Source organism: Trachypithecus francoisi, unplaced genomic scaffold (genome assembly GCF_009764315.1).
Source record: "Trachypithecus francoisi isolate TF-2019V2 unplaced genomic scaffold, Tfra_2.0 Lachesis_group6, whole genome shotgun sequence".
Taxonomy (NCBI): Eukaryota; Metazoa; Chordata; class Mammalia; order Primates; family Cercopithecidae; genus Trachypithecus; species Trachypithecus francoisi.
The window spans coordinates 128,131,688-128,156,317 of record NW_022681471.1 but is presented as its reverse complement, the minus strand read 5'-3'; the positions used below and the strand labels follow the sequence as shown (position 1 = coordinate 128,156,317).

At 43.2% G+C, this 24,630-nt stretch overlaps 2 protein-coding genes across 2 annotated transcripts in view; one reads left to right on the top strand and one right to left on the bottom strand.

Annotated features, from left to right (window-relative positions):
- Positions 1 to 15,124, bottom strand: part of STS (steroid sulfatase) — a 207,726-nt gene extending 192,602 nt beyond the window's left edge. Inside the window, 1 exon segment of the mRNA XM_033201712.1 lies at positions 14,118 to 15,124. The gene's annotated coding sequence lies outside the window, so the exon portion shown is untranslated.
- The window catches only part of PUDP (pseudouridine 5'-phosphatase), a 113,912-nt gene continuing 103,098 nt past the window's right edge, over positions 13,817 to 24,630 (top strand). The window contains 1 exon segment of the mRNA XM_033201714.1: positions 13,817 to 14,148. Coding sequence (XP_033057605.1) covers positions 14,085 to 14,148 — 64 coding nt within the window. The 5' untranslated portion in view covers positions 13,817 to 14,084.

The window sequence follows — 24,630 nt, the reverse complement described above, 5'->3', positions numbered from 1 at the left end:
GGTGAGACTGGACTTCTGCTTCATCATTGCCACATCCTCTGTTACCTGTGACCCTGGGGCACTGGGGAAGTGCTTATTGACTTAGTGGCCAAGTTTGACAGGGGTTAATTTCCAAACAAGTCTGGAATTTTAAGAAGACAAGATGGAAACAAAACAATGGTGACAGAACCTGGTCTGGAAAACATAGCTTAGGACTTTTGGCCATAAACTCTTAATGCTCGTTTTATTCAAGTTTTTAAGGGACGCTCAACATTTACTATTTAGGTTTTTAATGCAAAGAGGAGTCATTATTATCTTTTTTTTCATGCACTGAAAACTTTTATATTATCTCCTGGTATCAGCTGTGATGTGATAATCTCATTAGAAATAAATATGGGGCAATTTCTCAGTTGGCAAATAGTAATGTCACTATAGACACCAATTCACAGGGTATTCAGTAAAGCATTATCATGCATTCCTGGAGACAAAGAGTACCTACAGTAAATGACATGAAATGGAGCAAACTTTCTGTAAAATAATTTCAACACTTTCAATATTATTTTCAGTGAAAACTATTTTTAACATTCCTCCAACTCATTCTGCTTGGGTTGGCACAGAAGACAAAACTGATGTGTACATGAAGTATGTTGATACTCTGATAAGAAGTAAAGTAAGCAAGAACTGGACATCTTAATTCATTATATTGCTCGTAAGATAACAGAGAGTTTACTTAAAAGAGATCAAAGGGATTTCTTAGCATCTCTCTTTGGGAGAAAAGTCATCCATTTAGTTGGCTCATAATTACTAGATTATGTACGGCATGCATTGCAAAAGTTAAATTGTTTTTGGATGTTCATTTTCTGTAATTAATATAATTTTCAGAAAACAGTAACTGATCTCTGAACTACATACTCATTCTTCAGTTAACCTAGTTCTTTTATAGAGATGATCTTACATACACAAGCATACTGTAGAAAGTGCAGTAATAAACACCGCATCTTAAAACCAACATAAGCTGTTAAGAAACATTTGGCTTCAGCCAGGTGCGGTGGCTCAAGCATGTAATCCCAACACTTTGGGAGGCCTAGGCAGACAGATCACTTGAGGTCAGGAGTTCGAGACCAGCCTGGCCAACATGGCAAACCCCCATCTCTACTAAAAATACACACACATAAAAATTAGCCAGGCACAGTGGCACGCACCTGTAATCCCAGCTACTTGGGAGGCTGAGGCAGGAGAACTGCTGGAACCTGGGAGGTGGAGGTTGTGGTAAGCTGAGATTGCACCACTGTACTCTAGCCTGGGAGACAGGTCAAGATTCCATCTCAAAAAAAAGAAAAAAAAACAGAAAGAAACATGTGACTCCATGCATAGTCCTGAGGATAAACTCGGAGATCTATGTGTATGCCCCTCTAGAAGTAGGGATATATGTTCTTTTCCCACTCTTTAGGATACATATTTCCACTCTTTAGGATACATTAACACTACAGATATTGAATCTGTATATTTAAAACGAAAAAGAGTGAAACAACGATCAATTCCTTCTCAATTTCTCCTTTAGAAAAGCAGTAAGTTGAAAGCTTAAAATCATGCCAATCTTTCAGGGAATGCATTGGATGGCAAAGACATCTCCGGCATAGACGTTGTATCTAACTAAGAAGCAGTGGGTCCAGTGTTTTCATACATAAGGTTAATTGATTTAATTTCTCTTTTGTATAAACTATAGCACAAAATGCACCACTTCATTTGCTCATTTCCTTTTAGCATTCTTTCCTCTAAACTCCAGTATTCTTTATACCAAGCTTGTGTTTTCAAACTACCACTCTAATCCACAAAGACAAACTATTTGGCAATTACTTTCTTCTCCTTATAGACAGTCTTGTTTCAGGGCAAAGGAGCAAATGAGAACATATTAGATAAATTGTTGTAGGTGGTTTTACGGATATTTTCTTTAATGTAACACTACAGATAAAAAATGTACGAATTTTGATTAGTCCCACAGAAGAGAATTTAAAACTCTGCCTCCCAGAGCAAAGACTTGGCTCTTCTACTTATTCACTTAACTCTTACCATGCTGCTCTTGAGCTATTCCAGGAAGGGAAAGAAATAGAAACCTTCAGACTTCCTTTGAAGCAGTGCAACTAAAGGAAATATTCCCTGTAAACATTTTCTGTCATCACGTATCTCAACATCTTAGCAGCAGAGAAGCAAAACTAATAATCATATTAAAAATTTAACAACTCACCAGTTCTTACAAGGCTTTCAGAGAGGGCTCCTTACTGGGAGACTTAGACACTTTGTATGTCTCCTTCAAGGATCTCAAACAGCTTCTCATACCATCACATCGGACAAGCATCCCAGCCGAATGCTCATCGTGTGTGAATGATCATTTGACAGCCTGGGCAGTTATATTGGAGCATCACTGGCAATAAAGTCATCACTGAGTAATCAGCGAATCTATCATAAAAAAGTTATTTAACTGCATGTATTTCTCCACCTGGCCTTCCTCTCCCCCAGTGCCCCACACGTTTTTAACATCACTCAGAGGGAAGCTGGACTTCCTTCACCAACTCATCACTTTGGAGGAGCTTTGGGTGCCAGCCCTGAATACTGAACTGCAATTCTTATTCACCTATTGACTCCTTAACCTGGAAAACAATCAGGAGTTCACTGAGAGGACTTCCTGTGGGCACTTAATTTTGCATTGCACGGTGCGCAGCAAGTAAAGGGAGTGTGTGTTGAGGAAGAAGAGGAAGGCTATATAATGGTGGTATGGGACAGACAAACAGCGATGATTACTTTTTCGATGAACAACAACATAGGACGTGGGTTTAGGATGAGAAGAGCAAGGGTTTTGTTTTTAATGATCTGTCGAGAGCCTGATGCACCTAAGCCTTGCCAGCCTGTTTGTTAAGTGAGTTACACATACAACACGGTGCCAAGAGCCCCAAGGAATTCATTCTCTGTGTCAACACCACAGGGTTGGGCAATGAGCAGGGCTACCACTCAGCAGGGAGGTGTCCCATCAACACTGATGAAACAGCAGGCAGTCTTCTGACCACACACCTTGGGAAAATCATACCCCAGTAAAAATAACTTCCAGTGTTTCTCTTTTATTAGTTTCCTCGTGTTGTTTGTTTTTACAGCATTTAGGGAAAAAGGAAAGGGAGAAAGAAAAAAAAAAAAGCCTCATCTGAGTCTTTGCTTTCATTATTCTGCTTCTATAAATAAAAAATTGCTTATTTCTAATTATTTTGTGTGCCTCTGGCTCTCAGTAGGCACTCAAATAATATATAAAGTAGCGGTGTTAGCCCATTTTCTATTCTCAATAATAACCAAGGATCTGGGCATGCTGAAACCTGAAAAGTATTTTAACATGAATAAATATGACTTGGATTTTACCAAAAGGCAACGATTTGTCTCCCAGGGTCTCTATAAAACTTACTCATTGCAGAAATGTCTTATACCAGCTAGTGGTCAAAATTGCAGCACATCACATGATGTTTCTGGTCACTGAATGCTTTCAAGATCAAAGTTAAATGTCGAATGAAATGCTAAATCTCTGCAGCTTTAATTCCAGAGTAAGACTTCCTTTCCTCCCCACCCTACCTCCAGCTAAGGCATGCTTTTGGTGGTCCTGAAACAGAAGGCACACATGGGGAAGCTTCTGGCTTTCTCAATTGTCCTCCTCCCTCATTTCCCCTGCTGTGGTTACAGATCTCTCCACCTGGAGAGTAGCAGGAAAGGAAGGCGAAAAGGAGCAGAAGGTTCTTCTCTCACTGGCGCTATCATGTGAAGATTTCAGGCAAACCTGAAGGGCATTTTCTTAAGTTCTTGGAAGCCAGGACAGCTGGATCTCCCCCATCTGCAACTCCTGAGATGCGGGCGATGTCGTGTCTTCCTCCAACTGGTTTTCCAGTGGTGTTACTCTGCTGGAGTCTCCTTCTCATCCCAGATTTTGTGGGGCAAAAGTCCAAATCATTAAGGTTATCTGGTCATGCATATTTGTTTGAGGGACTCTGAAAGTGCAACCTAAATCAACTCCTCCTAGCCCTCGAGATCAGAAGTCTCTAGAGTAGATCTGGCAGGGATCAGGTGCCACCCACCTAGGTCCCCCAAGAGATGCACAATCAAATATCAACCTTTCTGAGGAGTGTCGCTGAAGCCTCAACATTGGATTGAGGCTAAGAGAGATGCATGCCATGTCATTTGTTTTTATTTCATTTAGGAAACAAGAAAAAAGAAAGCCTAACTCCACTGGGGAAGAGGTAGGGCTATAATGCCATATAAACCTCTTCATAAGCCTTCACTTCTCTCGTTGCTGTGAGGCCAGAGATCCATAGGGTTCCTGGCTATCTACATGGAAAATTTCTATAGGATGCCATTTTTTTCCATCTCATTTCACGATGCTGTCAAGTGAGTATCCTGTTACAAGAAATATTCCCCAGAATAATTTGTCTTGATATGTGGATGGAGGACTTTGGAGTCAGACAGACATGGCATTCTGATTCCAGCACCCACTAGCTGTATGACCTCCAAAAAGTGCTTAATCACTTGGGGCATCAGCTTTCTCACCAGTAAGGCAGGCAGAAGTATACATCTTAGGCCCCTCTGATCAATAACCTTTATTGATTAGATATAATGTCGCAGGACATGGTGCCTGGCCAAAAGAAATGGATGATCCTTTTTGGCAATTTTGAGAAAACAGAAGTAAAAATATTTTACTTTATGAGCTATGAAAATTACTGTGCTTTAAGATCATGAAAAGCACAGACTTTGGTATATGAATTCGTGTAGATGCTTAATGAAATTGTTCAGAGTTGAACCTACCTGATATTTGACATTCCTATAACTGTGTCAACCATCAGAGGCATTGCACAGGAACCCTCAAGGTAACACTGGGCATGTCTTCATACTTGGGCCTGTACCCAGAAAGAACCCAATAGAGAGACTGTTGGTGGGAAATCCTAGAGTCCCACAGAAGAAGGACACGTGCAATCAGAGATAAGCAAGAGAACACTCACTCTCAAAGACTCGACATGCAGCAATTACATGAGCAAAGGTCAAGGCTTGATAATTAGGGCCCTGAATCAAGGAAAAAGCATCTCAATGCAAATTGGACAAGTGGGATGAGAGCAACACGGTGCTCACAGAAGGGTTCTCCTCTTAGCCATGCAGAAGGAAGAGACCTGGAGCCCCAGAATCCAGTTTACAGTCTCCCTATTGCAACATCCACAATTGCACAAGACAAAGAGCAGCGAGCTCTGTATACATTCAGGATGGACTCAACTATTCTTCTCCAAGCCATTTGCCAGCTTCATAAATTCTAGAAACGTTAAAACATCAAAAGTGCTCTCAAATCTCTGGTTTGGGGACCCCCTCCTCATCTATTAAAGTAAAGGTTATGGCACAGGAAAGGGCAAAAACACATGGAAAACCCCAGAATTCCTCCTATGTGTGTTACATGAAACATGGTTGGGGGTAGATCAAAGAAGGAACACGAAAAATTATGAATAGTTTCTGGGTATTTTTGCATATTTCTGGTTTTTAATTATCATTCACTTTCCATTTTTCAGGAGCAGATTTAATCACAGCCTTCTCCTTGCTATACTGCATTTCCATGTTTCAAGTTATAGCTTTATTATTAAACCAAAACCTAAGTCCTAGTAAATTACCTTTCTTTAACTGGCATCCTAGTTTACTCCAGGAGGAAGGAGTCATGGAAATTTACTGCCTCTAAGATTCTTTCAGAGTGGTTTAAAGGGCCCTAGGAATTGACTTGAAATAGATGCTTCCAAATGTTATTGTTTATGTACTAATACAACAGCAGCCAATAAACATATTCAACTGAAATGTGCCCACAAGAGAACAAAATACATGTGTTGTACCTGTTTGACCCATCTACTTCACTTAGCCTATTAAACAACTCTCAAACCTATGCAATATATATAAACATATATATACACATATATTATATATAAAGCCTTTCGCCTGAAGTTTGTTAGAACCACACATACATCCAAAGAGAAGAGCCAGCTAAAAATAAAAACCCCACACATGCATGCACCTATATATGTGTATATATGTAATAAATTAAGTACATTTAAATCATATATACAATAACTCCTGACTTAACAACGTCAATAGATTCTCAGAATTTTTTTTTTTTTGAGATAGGTTCTCACTATGACACCCAGGCTGGAGTACAGTGGCACGATCAGAGCTCACCGCAGCCTCGACCTCCCAGGCTTAAGCAATCCTCCCACCTCAGTCCCCTCAAGTAGCTGGGACAACAGGTATATGCCATCACACCCAGCTAATTTTTGTATTTTTTTGTAGAGATGGGGTTTCACCATGTTGCCCAGGCCGGTCTTGAACTCCTGAGCTCAAGCAATCCACTGGCCTCGGCCTCCCAAAGTGCTGAGATTACAGGCGTGAGCATCCATACCTGGCTGATTCTTGGAAATTGCAACTTTAAGGGGAACGATATACAGCAGATTGTTTCATTCAACATCATTTTGTTATAAAGTTGATGAGAACAAAAAATCGTTTTGTTATATGTGGCTTTGCTTAAAGTCACAGTTTCCAAAGACCTCCGAACAAGTGAGAACCTACTGTATCATCTTTCTTCTTAACTTCTTAAAGTCATGCAGTTGCATTATTTGTAATATAATATTTAACATATACATTTGTGAATATATACAAACTAAATATATTGAAGTTATATATAAAGGCATTTCCTCAAGTTTATCAAAATCATGCACACCAATATATTATTTATATAGCTTATATAACATATGTATGGTATACATATATATATATAAACATATTCTGTTCCCTTTAAGATTCTTAAAATCTTAACTATTTGAGGTACCTAAGATTCTCATTCTCTGAATTTTTCTCTGTAAATTTACTCTGCTTTTCCAATGTGTTTGGTGTCATGCTCACTTGGCAAAATCCCACAGCCTTACTGAATGATTGCTTCTCGAGAAAGTTGGTGAGGCAGAATGTAAGTCAGAATGGACCCTATGCCTAACAGTAATCTGGTATTTCTAAAGTGTGTTTGAAGGAGATATTATGTTCTTTTTAAAGAGCATGTGTGATGGCCCCTGTTGAGTAAGTCTGAGAATTGTTGTGTTAAAAAAAAAATGGGAAGATCATTGACCACAAAAATGGGAGAGTTTCAAATGAACACATGGCTACGAATTGAGGAGGCAAGGGCTCATTCAGCACATTTTCCAGGCTTATGTGATCATGGGGAAGCTGAAGGGAGAGGCTGTGCAACCAGCTTTCTGTTCCCTCCAGATGTTAGCTTGCACCAAGCAGCACAGGAGCTGGGTGCAAGTAAAATAAAGGCGAAAATTTTCAATCCTAGAAATGACTGGTTGAACCATGTTATCGCTGATATGCCATACTGATATCAGAATTGAAGAAAACAAATGTTCCTTGTTTATTTTTTGAAGGTTCCTTTTCCTTATCGTTTTTTTGCTGGTGGTTTCTAGAATACTTTTTTCCCCTTATTTGCACATTCATTCTTGTGTTTGATTTGATATTATCTATTCATGTTGTGGTCCTGATTGTTTAAGCACAACATAAGAAATTTTGAAAACATATATGAAACATATTAACAGATAGTTTTTGCCTTTTGCTCTTTTTGAGGAAGGAAGACCAACAGAGGTTGAACTCTCCACCCTGACCATTTTCAGGTATATGACTTGAGGCAAGGTACCTGACTTTCCTCATGCTCCATTTCTTTATTTCTATAAGAAGAAGAATTCCATTGTTTACCTTGCAAACTTGCCGAGTCAATGAAGTAAGAGATCATTCATAAAGTTGTAAGCACATTCTAATTGTTTGAGGGCTGGTGGCTATTACCATAGTTGCTATGAAACAATGAGCCAACTTTAACCATAAACTACTCACTCTTTCATCTCAGACTCTCAGCATGTGGCCTTATAAACACTTTGAGAAGTGACCAGAGCACTAAGCAACTTGCATAAGATGTGACAGGAACTCAGAGCCTTGCAGGTGGGCATGTGGTTTATTCAGAAGCAGCGACGACACAAGGCACACATTAGAGATGGCACACAGCACTCTGCGTGGTAAGCTCCAGCTGTGATTCCACTCAAGGAGAGAAGCTTCAGCGGGCAGGGCCAGTGGGTATCCCTCTTTGTGAATGTGGTGCAAGACACAGCAAAGGCCCAAGTTGCTGACATCCCCAGTTGTATCCATTATGGGTGCACAAACCTCTCACAGGTCCTGGAGGGAGGAGGCTACGCTAGAGGCAACGTCAGGAGGGAAAGAAAAAAGGAAAAGAGGGAGAGAGGGCAGGAGAGGGGGAGGGAGTTTAGAAGAACAGGAAGACAGGAAAAGAGAGAAGAAAGAAAGGAAGGGAAGGAAGCAGGGAGGGAGTCGAGCAGGAGGACAGGAAGGAATGAAGACAGGAAAAGAGAGGAGGAGGAAAGAAAGGGAAGGAAGCAGAGAGGAGGGAGTCGAGGAGGAGGACAGGAAGGGAGACAGGAAAAGAGAGAAGGAGGAAAGGAAGGGAGGGAAGGAGAGAGGGAGGGAGTTGAGGAGGACAGGAAGGAAGATGGGAAAAGAGAGAAGGAGGAAAGGAAGAGAAGGAAGCAGAGAGGGAGGGAGTCGAGGAGGAGGACAGCAAGGAAGACAGGAAAAGAGAGAGGAGGAAAGGAAGGGAAGAAAGGAGAGAGTGCAGGAGAAGAACAGGAAGGAAAACAGGGAAAGCGAGAAGGAGGAAAGGAAGGGAGGGAGGGAGTTAAGGAGGAGGACAGGAGAAAGACAGGAGGAAAGGAAGGGAAGGAAGGAGAGAGGGAGAGAGTGGAGGAGGAGGACAGGAAGGAAGACAGGGAAAGAAAGAAGAAGGAAAGGAAGGGAGGAAAGGAGAGAGGGAGGGAGTCAAGGAGGAGGACAGGAAGGAAGACAGGGAAAGAGAGAAGGAGGAAAGAAAGGGAGGGAAGGAGAAACAGAGAGAGGGGCAAACGAGGAGGGAACTGTTTGGAGTCAGGAGCCCTAAATCCCAGAACTATATGATGATAAAAGGTGGGGAGTGATGAAGCCTGAGCCCCTCTCTCAGATGTCCAGTTATGTCTAGTCAGCGAGAATCCCGGCAGGACAGAGGAAATTCGAACTCATGGTAAGTTCTGACCACATGCTTCACTTCTCCACATTTTTGAAGCACACATCCTCCCTTCACATGTGCTATTTTAGAATAGTGTGTGTCTACTTAGGCACTAACATTACGGATATTACGAAACATGATCTGTAATCATTAGTGAAGGCTATAAAGCCGATGCTGGAATTTCTACTTTCTTGTTATTAACTGGAAGCTACATTTTATTATTTTCATAGGCATGTCTTTGATCCCTTTGTCCATTTTTTGAGAACTGATTTAAAAATTAAATAATATAAACTGTAAATACACTTTACCTTAATATGCACATTGCATTATGCTGAAATCAAATAAAATGGTTGAAAGCAATGATGTCTCCCCTCCTCCCTGTAAGGATACCTGGAGAAAAGACCAGGACACAAGAACATTGACCAGTGTTCACACAAATATTAAATGTTAGGGCTGGGTGCCATGGCTCCTGCCTGTACTTCCAGCACTTTGGAAAGCCAAGGTGGGTGGATCACTTGAGGTCAGGAGTTTAAGACTAGCCTGGCCAACATGGTGAAACCCCGTCTCCACTAAAAAATACAAAAATTAGCCAGGCATGGTGGTGGGCACCTGCAGTCCCAGCTACCCAGGAGACTGAGGTGGCAGGATTGCTTGAACCCGGAAGGGGGGGGTTGCAGTGAGCGAACATCATGTCACTGCACTCCAGCCTGAGTGACACAGTGAGATCCTGTCTCAAAAAATAAAATAAAATAAAAATAAATGTGGGTAAACTTAACACATTTGCTACTTCTTTACATTAAAATGATAATCCTGGCCGGGCGCGGTGGCTAATGCCTGTAATCCCAGCACTTTGGGAGGCTTAGGCAGGTGGATCACAACGTCAGGAGATCGAGACCATCCTGGCTAACACGGTGAAATCCCGCCTCTACTAAAAAATACAAAAAAATTAGCCGGGGGCGTGGTGGCGGGTGCCTGTAGTCCCAGCTACTCGGGAAGCTGAGGCAGGAAAATGGCGTGAACCCAAGAGGCAGAGCTTGCAGTGAGCCGAGATCACGCCACTGCACTCCAGCCTGGGCGACAGAGCGAGACTCCGTCTCAAAAAATAAACAAATAAATAAAATAACAACAATAATAATAATCCTAAGCCCCCTCCCCACAATGAAGTAGCTGGTATACCCCAGGAAGGGGTCAATGGTCTAGACCACTGGATGTCCTGGTTGGAAGGCAGATGCTGAGTCGGTCAGTCTGGGGGTGGCAGCTGGGATTCTGTATTTCTAGTGAGCTCCCAGCGGATGCTGGCACTAGCAGTTCAGATCACATCTGTTATCCACCACTGCAGAGAAGCGAACCGGACCTTTCGCTCAGAGCCAGTCTGTACTCTGATGGTGAAGAGGTTCAAAAACAATCACCCTCCCCACACAAAAGTACCAGATATGTCCGAGAGTACAAAACCAGGAGTGGCGAATTCAGCCATTTATATCAGGCTCCCTTCCAGAGCTCACTGGGCTGGGAGGAAACCAGCAGCGGGAACGGGTGAGAATATTCAGTGCCTCTGAAGCAAGAGACTTCCTAAGTCAACATTGCTAAGCCAGCTATATAGGGGAAGAAGGCAGGTAAGTCTGCAGCAAGGAGCTCAAATTGAGGCCCCATCAGATGAAGTCAGAGCTTTCTGGTCTCTCAGCATCATCAAGAAAAGTGGACTGTGTACAGCCACTGAGAAAGATGGTCCCTAGTCCAACCTGTTACCCTCCATCTACACTGGGCAAGATTTGTACCCCAGAAAAGTGAAGAGAATAATGGGGCAAAGGGGGCTCACAGAAAACAGATATAGCAGACTGGAAACCAAATACAACAGATAACAAAAGCACAGAGACACAGGAACCAGGACAACAAACTAAGGAAGTTGAAATAAGCTAAGACTTCATACAGGATGGCATATATATACACATACGATAAATGGCATGGTTAAGTTTGTATGTTGTGTGAAAGAAGATCGTCTGTTTATCTGTTCCACTGTTAATATGCTTTTGATGCCATCGTACCATAGTTTACTGGATCATTTCTACTGTATCTTAAAATTGTCAGGAAAAGTAAGTTATTGTCCCATGGGGAAAACACAATTGTACAAAAGTAAACTGTAATTCATGGAAGGAAATGCATTCCTGTCAGCATAGAAGCTGTCCATCTTTGGCTGTTGGAGAATTATGAAAAGCTAAAAACTAACTTGTTATATGTGTACAAACCACATTGCTAGAACAAAATTTCATTCTTTTCCAAACTAGCTTGTAACAGAGAAGCATTCACACAGTTTTTTTTTTTTTTTAAGCAAAGAGGAGTCTTCCATCTTATGCATAGAAGTGATGTTACTGAAAAGTATGGAAAATAAGACTTATAAAAAAATAATGTGAAGCATGTTTTCACATCTGTGGAGAGCTGAAGTACCTAAGGTTTCCCAATCTGTCTCTTCCACAATCACTGTGAGGCTTTGTCATTTCGTCAAAATGGGACTGGGGCCTCTTTTCCTTTGAAAAATACTCTTTTTTGGCTGGGCCTGGTGGTTCATGCCTGTAATCCCAGCACTCTGAGAAGCCGAGGTGGGTGGATCACTAGGTCAGGAGTTCAAGACCAGCCTGGCCAACATGGTAAAACCCCATCTCTACTAAAAAATACAAAAATTAGCTGAGTGTGGTGGCTGGTGCCTGTAATCCCAGCTACTCGGGAGGCTGAGGCAGGAGAATCGCTTGAAGCCGGGATGCTGAGGCTGCAGTGAGCAGAGACTGCACACTGTGCTCCAGCCTGGGCGACAGAGTGAGACTCTGTCTCACTAAAAAAAAAAAAAAAGAAAAGAAAAGAAAAGAAAAGAAAAATACCCTTTTTTAATTTAATGAGTAAACAGAAATGTGAGGTGGTTACGATACCAAAAAAATAACAGTAACTCTGACATGTGTGCATCCATTTGTTTCCAGAGATTGGAAAGAAACTGGGAGGGAGAATTCTAAAGACTCCAGGTGGAAAATACTGTCATACTTACTGTAGGTACCACAGCAATGTGTGTGGAATGCATCTATTATGGAATTGTGTTCCCCAAAAATATATGTTGGAGTCCTCATCCCCACTACCTCAGAATGTGAACTTATTTGGAAACAGGATCTTGTCAGAGGTAATCAAATTAAAATGTAGTCATTAGGGTGGTCCTTAGTCCAATAAGAAAGATGTTCTTAAAAAAGCAGAAAATTTGGACATGGAGACACACACAGAGGGAAGACAACAGGACAGGATAGAGGGAAAGGAAAGCAGGTTCAAGCTGAGGAGAAAGGCCTGGAACAGGTCCTTTCCTCACAGCCCTCAGAAGGAATTAAGACTGCTGACATCTTCATCTAGGACTTCTGGCCTCCAGATCTGTGACACAATATACATCTGTTGTTTAGGTTACTTAGTCTGTGGTACATTATTATGGAAGCTGTAGCAAACTAATACAGAAACCATGAATGACTGTATTTGAGTCACAAGTCCCTTCCTAATTGGCTCATAATTGCCTTCTCTGAATTCCGTGTCCTCAAAGGGAAATCACGATTTCATTAAACGGGGGAAGCTATCTTATAGCACCAGCTGTAAGAACACATAATTTTATTGACTATATATTATGCACTAGTACTAAGGGCTTGGCCTGCTTCACCTCCTTTATCACCTCCATTTTACCCAGGAGGAAACAGACACAGATGCATTTTGTCTATCATAGATGATAATTCTTGCTGAATCCAGGCGTGCCCCCATCCACCATGTAGGCACTAAACTAGAAATACATCCTTATGTTTACACCTGTTTTTTGTTTTGTTTTGGTCTTTTTCCCCTTTTGTGGAGAACAGGGTCTCGCTATATTGCCCAGACAGTTCTTAAACTCCTGGGCTCAAAGTATTCCCGCAACTCCCACCTCTGCTTCCCTAAGTACTGGGATTACAGGTGTGAGCCACTGCGCCCGACACACCCTCACGTTTTTAAAGTCTTAAAACTCTTATTTCCGCTTCTCAAAAGGTCCAATCCTTGTCCTTAAACGTGAATATACCACATAAACGAACACAAAATACAAACAGGGACAAAAAAGTATTTTTCTGACGATGGCAAGAGGGGAAAAAAAAAGAAAGCTGTTTAGGTGGCATTTGAAAAGTTAAAAAAGGAAGAAAACTCAGAGCAGCCCAAAAGACAGATGATACCTAAGAAGGAATAACCAGCAAGGCATGTTGACTATTAGTATTATTTCAGCATCCTCCTTGCGCAGCTTGGCTTTGCTCTGGGACAATGCACCAGCCTGGGACGCTCAGAGATGCAGGCACAGAGGTGGTGCATCCTCTCCGCACACTGCGCATGCGCGGCTCCCGGTTCACGTCGAGGTCCAGGACCGCAGGGAGGCGGGCAAGCGAAACTGAGAAAAACCTACCCACGGTCCAGGGGCTGGCGGCTCGGGCGAACCCACCCACGGACCTCGTGACCAAGGCCGTTTGTCTGCAACCTGATGGCTAGCAGTGATGCCACCCTGAGAATCTTCAACCCCCTCTCCCCACTCGACAGTCCCTTGTACTGTCCCTCCTTCCTCATTCACACCCCTGATACAAAGTCAAGCAGTGAATTTGCCCCCTCGGCTCTGCGCGGCCGCTGACTGCGTAGCTTGGACCGATTCCGGGTGTGAAGTGAGGAGGAGTTGATACGGGTAAACGTATCACGCCGGCCCGCGACGCATCCCTGGTCTGCAGCTGCTGCGGTGGCGAAAGCCCGAGGTGCGCGTGCGCGGAGCGGCATTCGGCAGCCCAGGACGCTCGGACTCGGAGCCAGGCGAGGGGCCGCGGGAAGCGCGTGCGCAGAGCGGCCCCGGGGGGCGCGAGGAGGCCCTGAGTGCGCGTGCGCGTGCGCGGGGCGGGCGGGTGCGCGCGCACTTCCTCCTCGCCCCCACCCAAACCCAGAAGGCGGCACCATGGCGGCGCCCCCGCCGCAGCCCGTCACCCACCTCATCTTTGACATGGACGGACTTCTTCTGGGTGGGTAGTGTGCGGCCGCCGCCTCCCGTGAGGGCGGTCTTGGGTGGGCGTGGGAACGGTCGGCGCGGGGTACGTCACGACCGGGGGGCCGCGGCGGGGCGGTGTTCGAGCAGGGACGCTCGGGCTCCCGCGCGCTCTGCCCCCCGCCGGCCCCGAAGTCGGGCGGCGTCCGGGAGCGCCGGCGGGCCCATGTCCGGGCTGGCGGGCGCGCGTGGCCGCGGCGTCTACGCGGCACCAGCACCCGCTTCCGGTCGGCGGGCCGCCGGAGGGGCTGGAGCACGTGGGCGCGCTCCCTGGGGACCACCGGGCGGGCGCGCGGCTCCGCGTCCTCTCCGCAGAGTGCGGCGCGGCGGGACCTCCGCGCTGTCTTTTAGGTTACCCAGGCGTGCGACCTTGAGCGGTGCCCAGCCTCAGTTTCCCGGTCTGCAAGCTAGCCTGGAGGATACTTGCCTGCCTGCTCCAAGGTTGCTGCTGTGGGCGCACCTTGATGGTAGCATCCTACATGGTAGCGGTTCTCCACCTGGCGGTTTTGCCGCCCTGAGGGCATCTGGCAGTGGCGATGTCAGGAGACATTTTGGCTGTCACAGCTGGCGTGGAGTGATGGGGTCACTGGCATCTAGTGGGGTCCAGACCAGCGATACTGCTAAACTTCCCGCAGTGCACAGGAGTAGTGCCCTATGCAACCATAAGGAATTAATCCCGCGCCGTCAGCAGCGTAGAGGCACAGAAGGTCTGTCAAGTGGCCTGACTGCCTAGGGTGACCAGCACCAGGGACATCACCTGGGGGCCACTTGTAAATGTAGAAGCTGGGGCCCCACCCTACCCCTGCCCAATCAGAATCTGCATTTTAACAAGTGCGTGAACGTTTGAGAACCGCCGCTCTATCAATCCGAGGCATTAAGAAACACTTGGCAGTGTACTAAGGTAGTCAGTCATAGCACATGTGAGCTTCACCAGCCAAGAGGAATTCAAGTAGAATTCAAAGAATAAAACCCTGTTTTTAACTCAAGACAGAACTATGCTGAGCTGTACCCAAAGCCTCAACACAACTCTATGACACATAATCACCAGGAGACTTCATATATCTATAAACATGTCTGCATACTCTGTATGGACAGCTGACCTGCTTGTTTACGTATATCATTCCTTCATTTCAAAACCCTGCAAGTTAGGAGGAAGTATTTGCGTTTCAGTAATTTAAAAAAAAAAAAAAAAACCCTGAAGCTCAGAGAGGTAAAGCTACTTGCCCAAGGTCACACAGCTAATAAGAAGCCAAGCTGAGAACCGATTCTGGATTGATCCCGTTCTAAATATAATGATGTTGAGCTCATCTTAAATTGTGAATGTGACCTTGTTTCTGCTCATCATATTGCTGGGTGATTCACTAGCAGTGTTTTCTTTTAAAAAGGCACACAGAAACCATTCTTTTCATTTTATGAACACAGAGGTATAAACTGATACATTCCAAAGGAAAAAAATCCCCATGGAGGTCACTAATTGGAGCCAACGGTGTATGCAGCTACTAAATTTGAAATGACTCAATGTCAGAAAGCTTCTGGGATACATAGGTATAGTTTGTAGACATGAATTTTCCTACTCCGGTGGTCAAGAAGCTAAATTGTCAAATAAATTTCTTACCCTCTAATAAAGGTCCAGAGAACCTGTTCTGGGAGTCTCATGAATTTTAATGCCAAACAAGATGTCTCATTAAAATTAAATTTATTAAACTTCTAAATGAGCTTGATGCCTAATTCTGATTCTAGATTCGCACATAATCATGCCCTGAAGTGATGAATGTGACTTAAATGGCATTACAAGCATTGGCCTCACATTGTTACCCAATCCTCTGATCTAGTCAGATAACCAAGAATTAGTGCTATTTGGAAAAATAAGCCCTACTTCTTTTTATTCCCCTCCCTCATTTTCTGCCCATTTCCTCCTTTCCTGCCCTACCTCTTCTTTGAGGTGGTAAGGCCTTGCAAAACTTTCTTGGAAATATACCTTTGCTTATCCCATTCTTTCATCAAATGTATAAATACAAAACACAGCTTTCCAGAATGTACCACTTTAATCTACCAGATTATGCCTGCTCTCATTCTTTAGCACCTCACTTCAGTGTATCTGTTGTTTGCATAACAATATATTATCAATTTATAATGAGTTGTTTTACAGTAGGTCTGTTTTTCGGGAATTTTGAATGCATTTTCCTAGGAAGTTCTGTTTGTCGATGTAGCCCCAATACTTGCATACTTGGGGAAGTAAAATTGAAAACGAATAGTTTCATGGAGGATTGTTAACATTAGAGGAGAAGCTTATTTAATCAGAGGAGAATGAGGAAGTAAATGGAGATTTTAGAGGAAATGTTGACCAGGAAGAAAGCCGGGACACTTTCGCATGCTTTTGACATGTACGATGCTGTTAGTTGTCCTTTTTTAAAAAAAAAACAAAACTTTGGATTCTGTTTCTCATGACCAAGGTACAGTCAGTTATGATTTAGGTAATATTAATAATTTTTGCTCTCAAATGCCATTCAGAGAAAGAGAATAGGGGACTGGGATTAATTAAAAACTGGGGTGATTTTGAAAGGAGATGATGACAATTATTAAACAGTATCTCAGCAGCTGGACAGGGAAGATGATTCCTTTTGTAAATAACCGAAATTAGGAACACAAAAGATGGTCCCAATTTCTTTAAAAGAGAAGATAGTTTGTTGTCCAGAGTAGTTCTGTCTCACAGAATTGAGCCAGGTAGAAATTTTGGGGAGCAACTTTTAATAAGTAAAAAGATACAGATGACATTGATTTGAATGATGTAACCTAATGTATCAAAAATATTATTTAATACAAAGTCAATATAAGAAAATCATTGAAGTTTTTGACATTAATTTTGATACTAGGTCCTCAAAATCTGTGTGTATTTTATACATACAACACATCTCAGTGTGGACTAGCCTCATTTCAAGCGCTCTGTAGCCTCACTTGGTGGGTGGCTACTGGCTTGGGCAGTATGGGTCTAGGTCTTTGTGGAGACACTCAAGATGTCTGTTGATAATGGCTATGCTGGGAGAGCCAGGCAGAAGATGGGTATTAAGAATATTCAGAATTAGGAGTTTTGGTGTATGTAAAATGTGGTATGTGTAAAATGTGGTTTTCTTGGAGTCTAACACAGAATTATTTAAAATCCTTTTAAAATCAAAGGAAAATAAGCTTATTTCCAAATTCTTAAATATTGTAAAATAATAAGGTAGATCTGCGAAGGGTAATAAGAACATTTGCAGTGTTGACCATAATATACCATATCTTTATAAATCCAGATTGCAGGATTTTAATGAGTGACTTCTACTTCACCTTTATATAGTAAAATGAAGACCTCTTTTGTGCCTTCTTGCACTCCCATAGCTTCCTCCTTGCCAAATAATAGCACTTGAGACTGTAAGTGCCTGCCTCACTGTCTGGGGCCCAGGAGACACTAAGAGGGCACGGAGGTAGGGTCTCTGTGGGGATCACCAAGCCCAGTACCGATGGGATTGTGGGCTGCCTGAGACAGTTGACAGTCATGTCCACTGTGCGGCCAAAATTCCACAGACATAGCATGAGTGTGTTTCGCGCTATCATTCTTTGTTAACTTCATGTAGGCTGTTTCTTTAGACACCGGAACATCCATATAGCTGATGACAAAAATAGATTTTTCTTACGTAATATTACCGCATGCCCTAGACATACTGTCAGAAGAATCTACGTATGTTGTCATTTGACCCCATGAAATACGTCTGATGAGGTTTAAAAGTGCAGCTGACGAGCTTTTCAGCCTCAGTCGGTTCTTACTACTTGATGTTATCAAGTCATTCATTCCAAGTGGGGTTTCTAAGAGTTTGGGCACATTTCTGAGGAGGGTGGAGCAAAGTGAAGGATCATTCCACATGCTTCCATAGGTGGTTATTGTTCAACCCCAGAATGTGCAGAGATCCTAGTTGGAATGAGATAGTAATCACAACCTCCCCTCCTTCCATCATTTGTAATGGGTCTTGTTCTGGATGTCAAAGCAACTCTGGTGGTAGGTTCACATTCTTTCTTTGCCCTGTCTCCCCTGGGGGCTGACAGTGCACCCTTTGGTTTTAACCTTGCTAGGTGAAATGTAGGTTCTCTTCCACATTTGCAAAGGAGATGGCTGAGGGTGGAGGCCAGTGTGAGGGCTTGGGACAGAGGTGAGCCCTTATCTCAGGGGCTATGATTGGCCTTTCACTACAGTGTAATCAATGAATAATCTGTTGTTTCTGAAAACTGAAAAGTCTTCTGGAATATAGAAAGCATAAGGCACGTGTGTTCCTATTAAGGGAACAAAGAGATTTGGAGTAAGATGCTATATTGTATGTCGGAGAAACAGCAACAAATTATAGACTTAGCTCCCTTTGGTTCTGTTTTCTAATAGACCTGACCCATGCCAACTTTACGTTCTTGTGGTAAGTGGTTGGTTGTCCACTGCAGCTGTTCCTGTTTCTAGAATAATTGAGAAGGGGGTAAAACTTAAAATGCAAAATTCTGCAGATAAATAAGAGTTTTGTCCAGCTGGCAACACAAATATTCAGCAGATTCTAGGCATACAGGTGTAAAATATCCTTTTCTTTTTTCTAGCTCTCTCTTTCAAATAAAAGCAGTATGGTTTTATTTAGAATCTTTAAGTAAACTGGATACAGGCATATGTGAGCACTATTGTGGGTTCAGTTCCAGACCACCACAGTAAAGCAAACATCGCAATAAAATTAGTCACATGAAGTTTTTGGTTTCCCAGTACACATAAGGTTAGGTTTCTACTATACTGTATTCTATTAAGTGTACAATAGCATTATGTCTAAAAAATGTACATAGCAGGCCGGGCGCGGTGGCTCAAGCCTGTAATCCCAGCACTTTGGGAGGCCGAGATGGGTGGATCACGAGGTCAGGAGATCAAGACCATCCTGGCTAACATGGCGAAACCCCATCTCTACTAAAAAAATACAAAAAACTAGCCAGGCGAGGTGGCAGGCGCCTGTAGTCCCAGCTACTCGGGAGGCTGAGGCAGGAGAATGGTGTGAACCTGGGAGGCGGAGCTTGCAGTGAGCTGAGATCCGGCCACTGCACTCCAGCCTGGGCGACAGAGCGAGACTCCATCTCAAACAAAAAACAAAACAAAACAAAAATGTACATACCTTAAATACATTTTATTATTTAATAAAAAAAGTGCTAGGGATCATGTCATCCTTCAGTTAGTTGTAATTCTTTTGCTGGTAGAAGGTGTTGTCTTGACATTGACTGTTGACCAGAGTAGTGGTTGCTGAAGGTTGAGGTGGCTGTGGCAATTTTAAAAAATAAAACAGCAATGACGTTTGCCACATCAGTTGATTCTTTCTTTTACAAAAAAGTTCTCTTTCGGTGAGGCACGGTGGTTCACGCCTGTAATCCCAGCACTTTGGGAGGCAGAGGCAGGCAGATCACTTGAGATCAGGAGTTGGAGACCAGTCTGGCCAACATGGCAAAACCCCATCTCTACCAAAAATACACACACCAAAATTACCCAGGCATGATGGTGCGCAGTTGTAGTCCCAGCTACTCAGGAGGCTGAGGCCCGAGAATCATTTGAACCCAGGAGGCTGAGGTTGCAGTGAGCCAAGATTGCACCACTGCACTCCATCTTGGACGACAGAGTAAGACGCTGTCTCAAAAAAAAAAAAAAAAAAAACAGGGAGTCTTCTCAAACTCTGCTGCTGCTGCTTTATCAACTAAGTTTATGTTAATATAGTGAATCCTTTGTTGTCACTTCAACAATGTTCAACAACATCTTCACCAGGAATAGATTTTTATCTCCAGAAACTACTTTCTTTTCTCATCCCTAAGAAGCAGTGTCTCATCAGTTCAGGTTTCATCCTGAGATTGCAGCAACTCAGTCAAATCTTCAGGCTTCACTTCTCATTTTAGTTCTCTTGGTATTTCTATCATACCTGCAGTTACTTCCTCTGCTGAAGTCTTGAACCCCTCAAAGTCATCCATGAGAATTGGAATCAACTCCTTACAAACTCCTGTTAACGTTGATATTCTCATCTTTTCCCATGGATCTTGAATGTTGTTAATGGCATCTGTAATGCTAAATCCTTTCCAGAAGGTTTTCCATTTACTTTGCCTAGATGCATCAGAGGAATCACTATGGCATCTATAACCTTAAGAAATGCATATCTTGCCGGGCGCGGTGGCTCACGCCTGTAATCCCAGCACTTTGGGAGGCCGAGACGGGCGGATCACGAGGTCGGGAGATCGAGACCATCCTGGCTTACATGGTGAAACCCCGTCTCTACTAAAAAATACAAAAAAACTAGCCGGGCGCGGTGGCGGGTGCCTGTAGTCCCAGCTACTCGGGAGGCTGAGGCAGGAGAATGGCGTAAACCCGGGAGGCGGATCTTGCAGTGAGCTGAGATCCGGCCACTGCACTCCAGCCTGGGCGACAGAGCGAGACTCTCCGTCTCAAAAAAAAAAAAAAAAAAAAAGAAATGCATATCTTAAGTAATAAGACTTGAAAATTGAAGTTACTCTCTCAATCCATGGCTGCAGAATAGACGTCATGTTAGCAGGCCTGAAAATAACACGAATCTCCTTGTACATCTCCATCGGAGCACTTTGGTGACCAGGTACATTGTCAGTGGACAGAAATATTTTGAAAGAAATCTTTGTTTTTGAGCAGTAATTCTTAATAGTGGGCTTAAAATATTCGGTGAACCATGCTGTAAACAGATGTGCTGTCATCCAAGCTTTGCTGTTCCATTTACAAAGCCCAGGAAGAGAAGATTCAGCATCATTCTTAAGGGCACTAGGATTTTCAGAATTGTAAATAAGCATTGGCTTCAACTTAAAGTCACCATCTGCATTAGCCACTAACACAAATGTCTGCCTGTCCTTTGAAGCTTTCAAGCCTAGCACTGACTTCTCCTCTCTAACTATGAAAGTCATGGGTGGCATTTTCTTCCAGTAGAAGGCTACATTGAAAATCTGTTTAGTGTAGCCACTTTCATCATTGATCTTAGCTAGCTCTCCTGGATAACTTGCTGCGGCCTTTCCATCAGCACTTGCTGCTTCACCCCGTACTTTTATGTTATGAAGATGGCTTCTTTCCTTAAACCTCATGAACTTCTGCTAGATTCAGACTTTTCTGCAGCTTTCTCACATGCCTCAGCCCTCATAGAAGTGAAGAGGCTTAAGGGAATGTTGTGCTGGTTTGGTCTTGATCATTAAATTCCTCTATGTCAGCAATAAGGCTGTTTCACTCTCTTACCATTCATGTGTTCACTGGGGTAGCATGTTTAATTTCCTTCAAGAACTTTTCCTTTGCATTCACAACTTGGCTAATTGGGTGCAAGAGGCCTAGCTTTCAGCCTGTCAGCTTCTGACGTGTCTTCCTCACTAAGCTTAACATTTCTAGCTTTTGATTTAAGTGGAGAGTGGTGACTCTTCTTTTCACTTGAACTCTTGGAGGCCATTGAAGGGTTATTAATTGTCCTGATTTCAATATTATTGTGATTCAGGGACTAGGGAGGCCTGGAGGAGAGGAAGAGATGGGGGTCTGTGGAGCAATCAGAACACACACAACATTTATCCATTAAGTTCTCTGACTTATATGGGTGCGGTTCGTGGTGCCCTAAAACAATGACAATGGTAGCATCAAAGATCACTCATCACGGATTGACGTAACCGATGTAATAATGAAACGATTTGACATATTTCAAGAATTACCAAAACGAGACACACACACGTCACATGAGACATGCTGTTAGCAAAATGGTGCTGGTAGACTTTCTCGACACAGAGTTGCCAAAAACCTTGAATTTGTAAAAACTACAATCTGTGAAGCACAATAAAATATGCCTATATAATATGGGACAGCAGTGCATCATTTTGTTTTACTTTGTTTTTTGAGCTAGAATCTATTTTTCTCCTTGAAAAGCTGTATGTTAGAGATTATTTGGTCCTTTTTATCTTTGTGATTATTCACTCTTTACTCTGATTCTATTTCTTTTTTTAAAAACTGCTATAATTTATATACTATTTGCTGTCATTTTTCATTAGTAGATGGAGACTTAAAGCAATGTAAAGGAGCAAGGTAAATGATACCTCCTAAGAAATGTCCCCTGAAAGCACTCCTTATATAGATGCTCAGGCGACTGGTCAGACCTTCTGATGAGATGTTTGAAAAGTGATTGATAGACTATAGGTAGAAAGCACAATAGTGTTATCCTGGAATACATTACATTTGAAAATAATGCCCATATCATCGGCTATAAAGGAATTTCAGTGATTAATAAATGCAGCATTTCATATATTAAGAGCTTCCTTTAATAGTGTTAAAATGGTGGAAGGGTAACCTTCATTTTGTGATGCAGATATTTGCAGTTTAAAATTGCCTTGTTGGTGCTTAAAGAGCATTTTTTTGAAAACATAGTAATCCTAACACATGCATTTCTACTGTGTAAGAGCACAAAAAGGAAGACTTTTCCCTGTGGGTTTTCGTAACTGGGCCATCCATGTGGCTCCTCTTCATATCCCTTTTCAGCAATGTCTGGCAGATAGATCACCACCTTCCCTGATCCTCCTTTATCCCCTGTCTCCCTCGTGTCCTTTGCTGTGATGCCAACAGTGAGTAGCAGTTAAGGACCCTGGTGCAGCTGGCCACGTGGCAAGGTGCCCGTGTATGAGAGGAGAATGGTCACCTCTTCACAGCCATGCCTGGCAGGCAGTTTCATGGCATTGCTTGTGGCACTTGGCGGGGCCCTTGACTCTTCTCTCTGAGCTCTGGGAGCTGGGCCGAATGATGTGCCCTTTTGTGATCGATGGTGCCTTATTTAAAAAACACTGCAGATGACATAGCTGTTCAAGGACAGAGCAAGCAGCAAACCAGAGTTTGCTGTTTGACTCCCAATAGACTGTCCCATGTGTCTGTAAAGTGAGAGCAAATGGTCATAGTTGGCACATCGAAGCTTATCTGCAACCTTCAGACAAAAGACAAAATAAGCACCCACCCTCTCTCCCACTTGTGTGAGCCGCCATGCACGTGGAAGAGAAGCACATGGTCATTGAGCACTGTACACCTGTCTGCTCTCTAGCCCAGCACTGTGGATCCAGCAAACCTTTCTGCCGGGAGGGAAATGTTCTGTAACTATACTGCGTCCGATGGGAGCCACAGCTGGAAACTGGGCTCATGAGATGTGACTCATGCAACTGAGGACCTGAATTTCTCGTGTTATTTACTTTAAGTAGCCCCCAATGACTAGTTGCCAAAACGCAACATAGAGACACAAAATATAGAGTGGACAGCACAGCTCTAGACGAATGCATTCACTCATCCTTAATCTATTTAGAAAATACTCTGCTGGGTGTTACAAAGGCTCAAACTTAGTCTCTTCCTTTAAGGATCTTAGAGTCCTGCTGGAATCTAAAACATGATTGGTAAAATCTGTGAATAATTGCTGATGATATACACAATAAGAATATGATAGTGACAGAGCAGGATTTTGAACTGAAATCACATTTGGGGTAGCATACCATCAAGGATAGATAGGAGCCAAGAAGAAAAATGGATATTCCAGACCAGGAGAAATGGCCCAGCCATAGGCATCTTTACTAAAGCATAGAAGAGAGCTTTTTTTGTTGTTTGTTGTTGTTGTTGTTTGACACGGAGTCTTGCTCTGTTGCCCAGGCTCGAGTGCAGTGGTGCGATCTCAGCTCACTGCAAGCTCCGCCTCCCAGGTTCATGCCATTCTCCTGCCTTAGCCTCCCGAGTAGCTGGGACTACAGGCGCCCACCACCATACCCGGCTAATTTTTTGTATTTTTAGTAGAGTCAGGGTTTCACTGTGTTAGCCAAGATGGTCTCGATCCCCTGACCTCGTGATCCGCCTGCCTCAGCCTCCCAAAGTGCTGGAATTACAGGCATAAGCCACCGTGCCTGGCCTGTTGTTGTTGTTGTTTTTATCAAGCAAAGACTGTATTAAAAAAGGAAAAATATCTTACTAATGATTACATTGAAGTGTGGAGGTTAGAAGATCTGAAAACATAATAATCCTAACACATGCATTTCTCCTGTGTAAGAGCACAAGAAGACTTTGTTTTTCCCCTTGGGTTTGCATAGCTGGAGCACCTATGTAGTGTCTCTTCACATCTCCTTTGAGCAATGTCTGGCAGGTAGAGATTAGAAATCTCTAATGTTTCATTGAGAAATACGAGACTAGGGCTGGGGACAGTGTTTCATGCCTGTCATCCCAGCACTTTGGGAGGCCGAGGCAGGCGGATCACTTGAGACCAAGAGTTCAAGACCACCCCGGTCAACATGGCGAAACCCCATCTCTACTAAAAATACAAAAATTAGTCTGGCATGGTGACCTTGCCTGTAATGCCAGCTACTCAGGAGGCTGAGACATGAGAATCACTTGAGCCTGGGAGGCGGAGGTTGTAGTGAGCTGAGATCA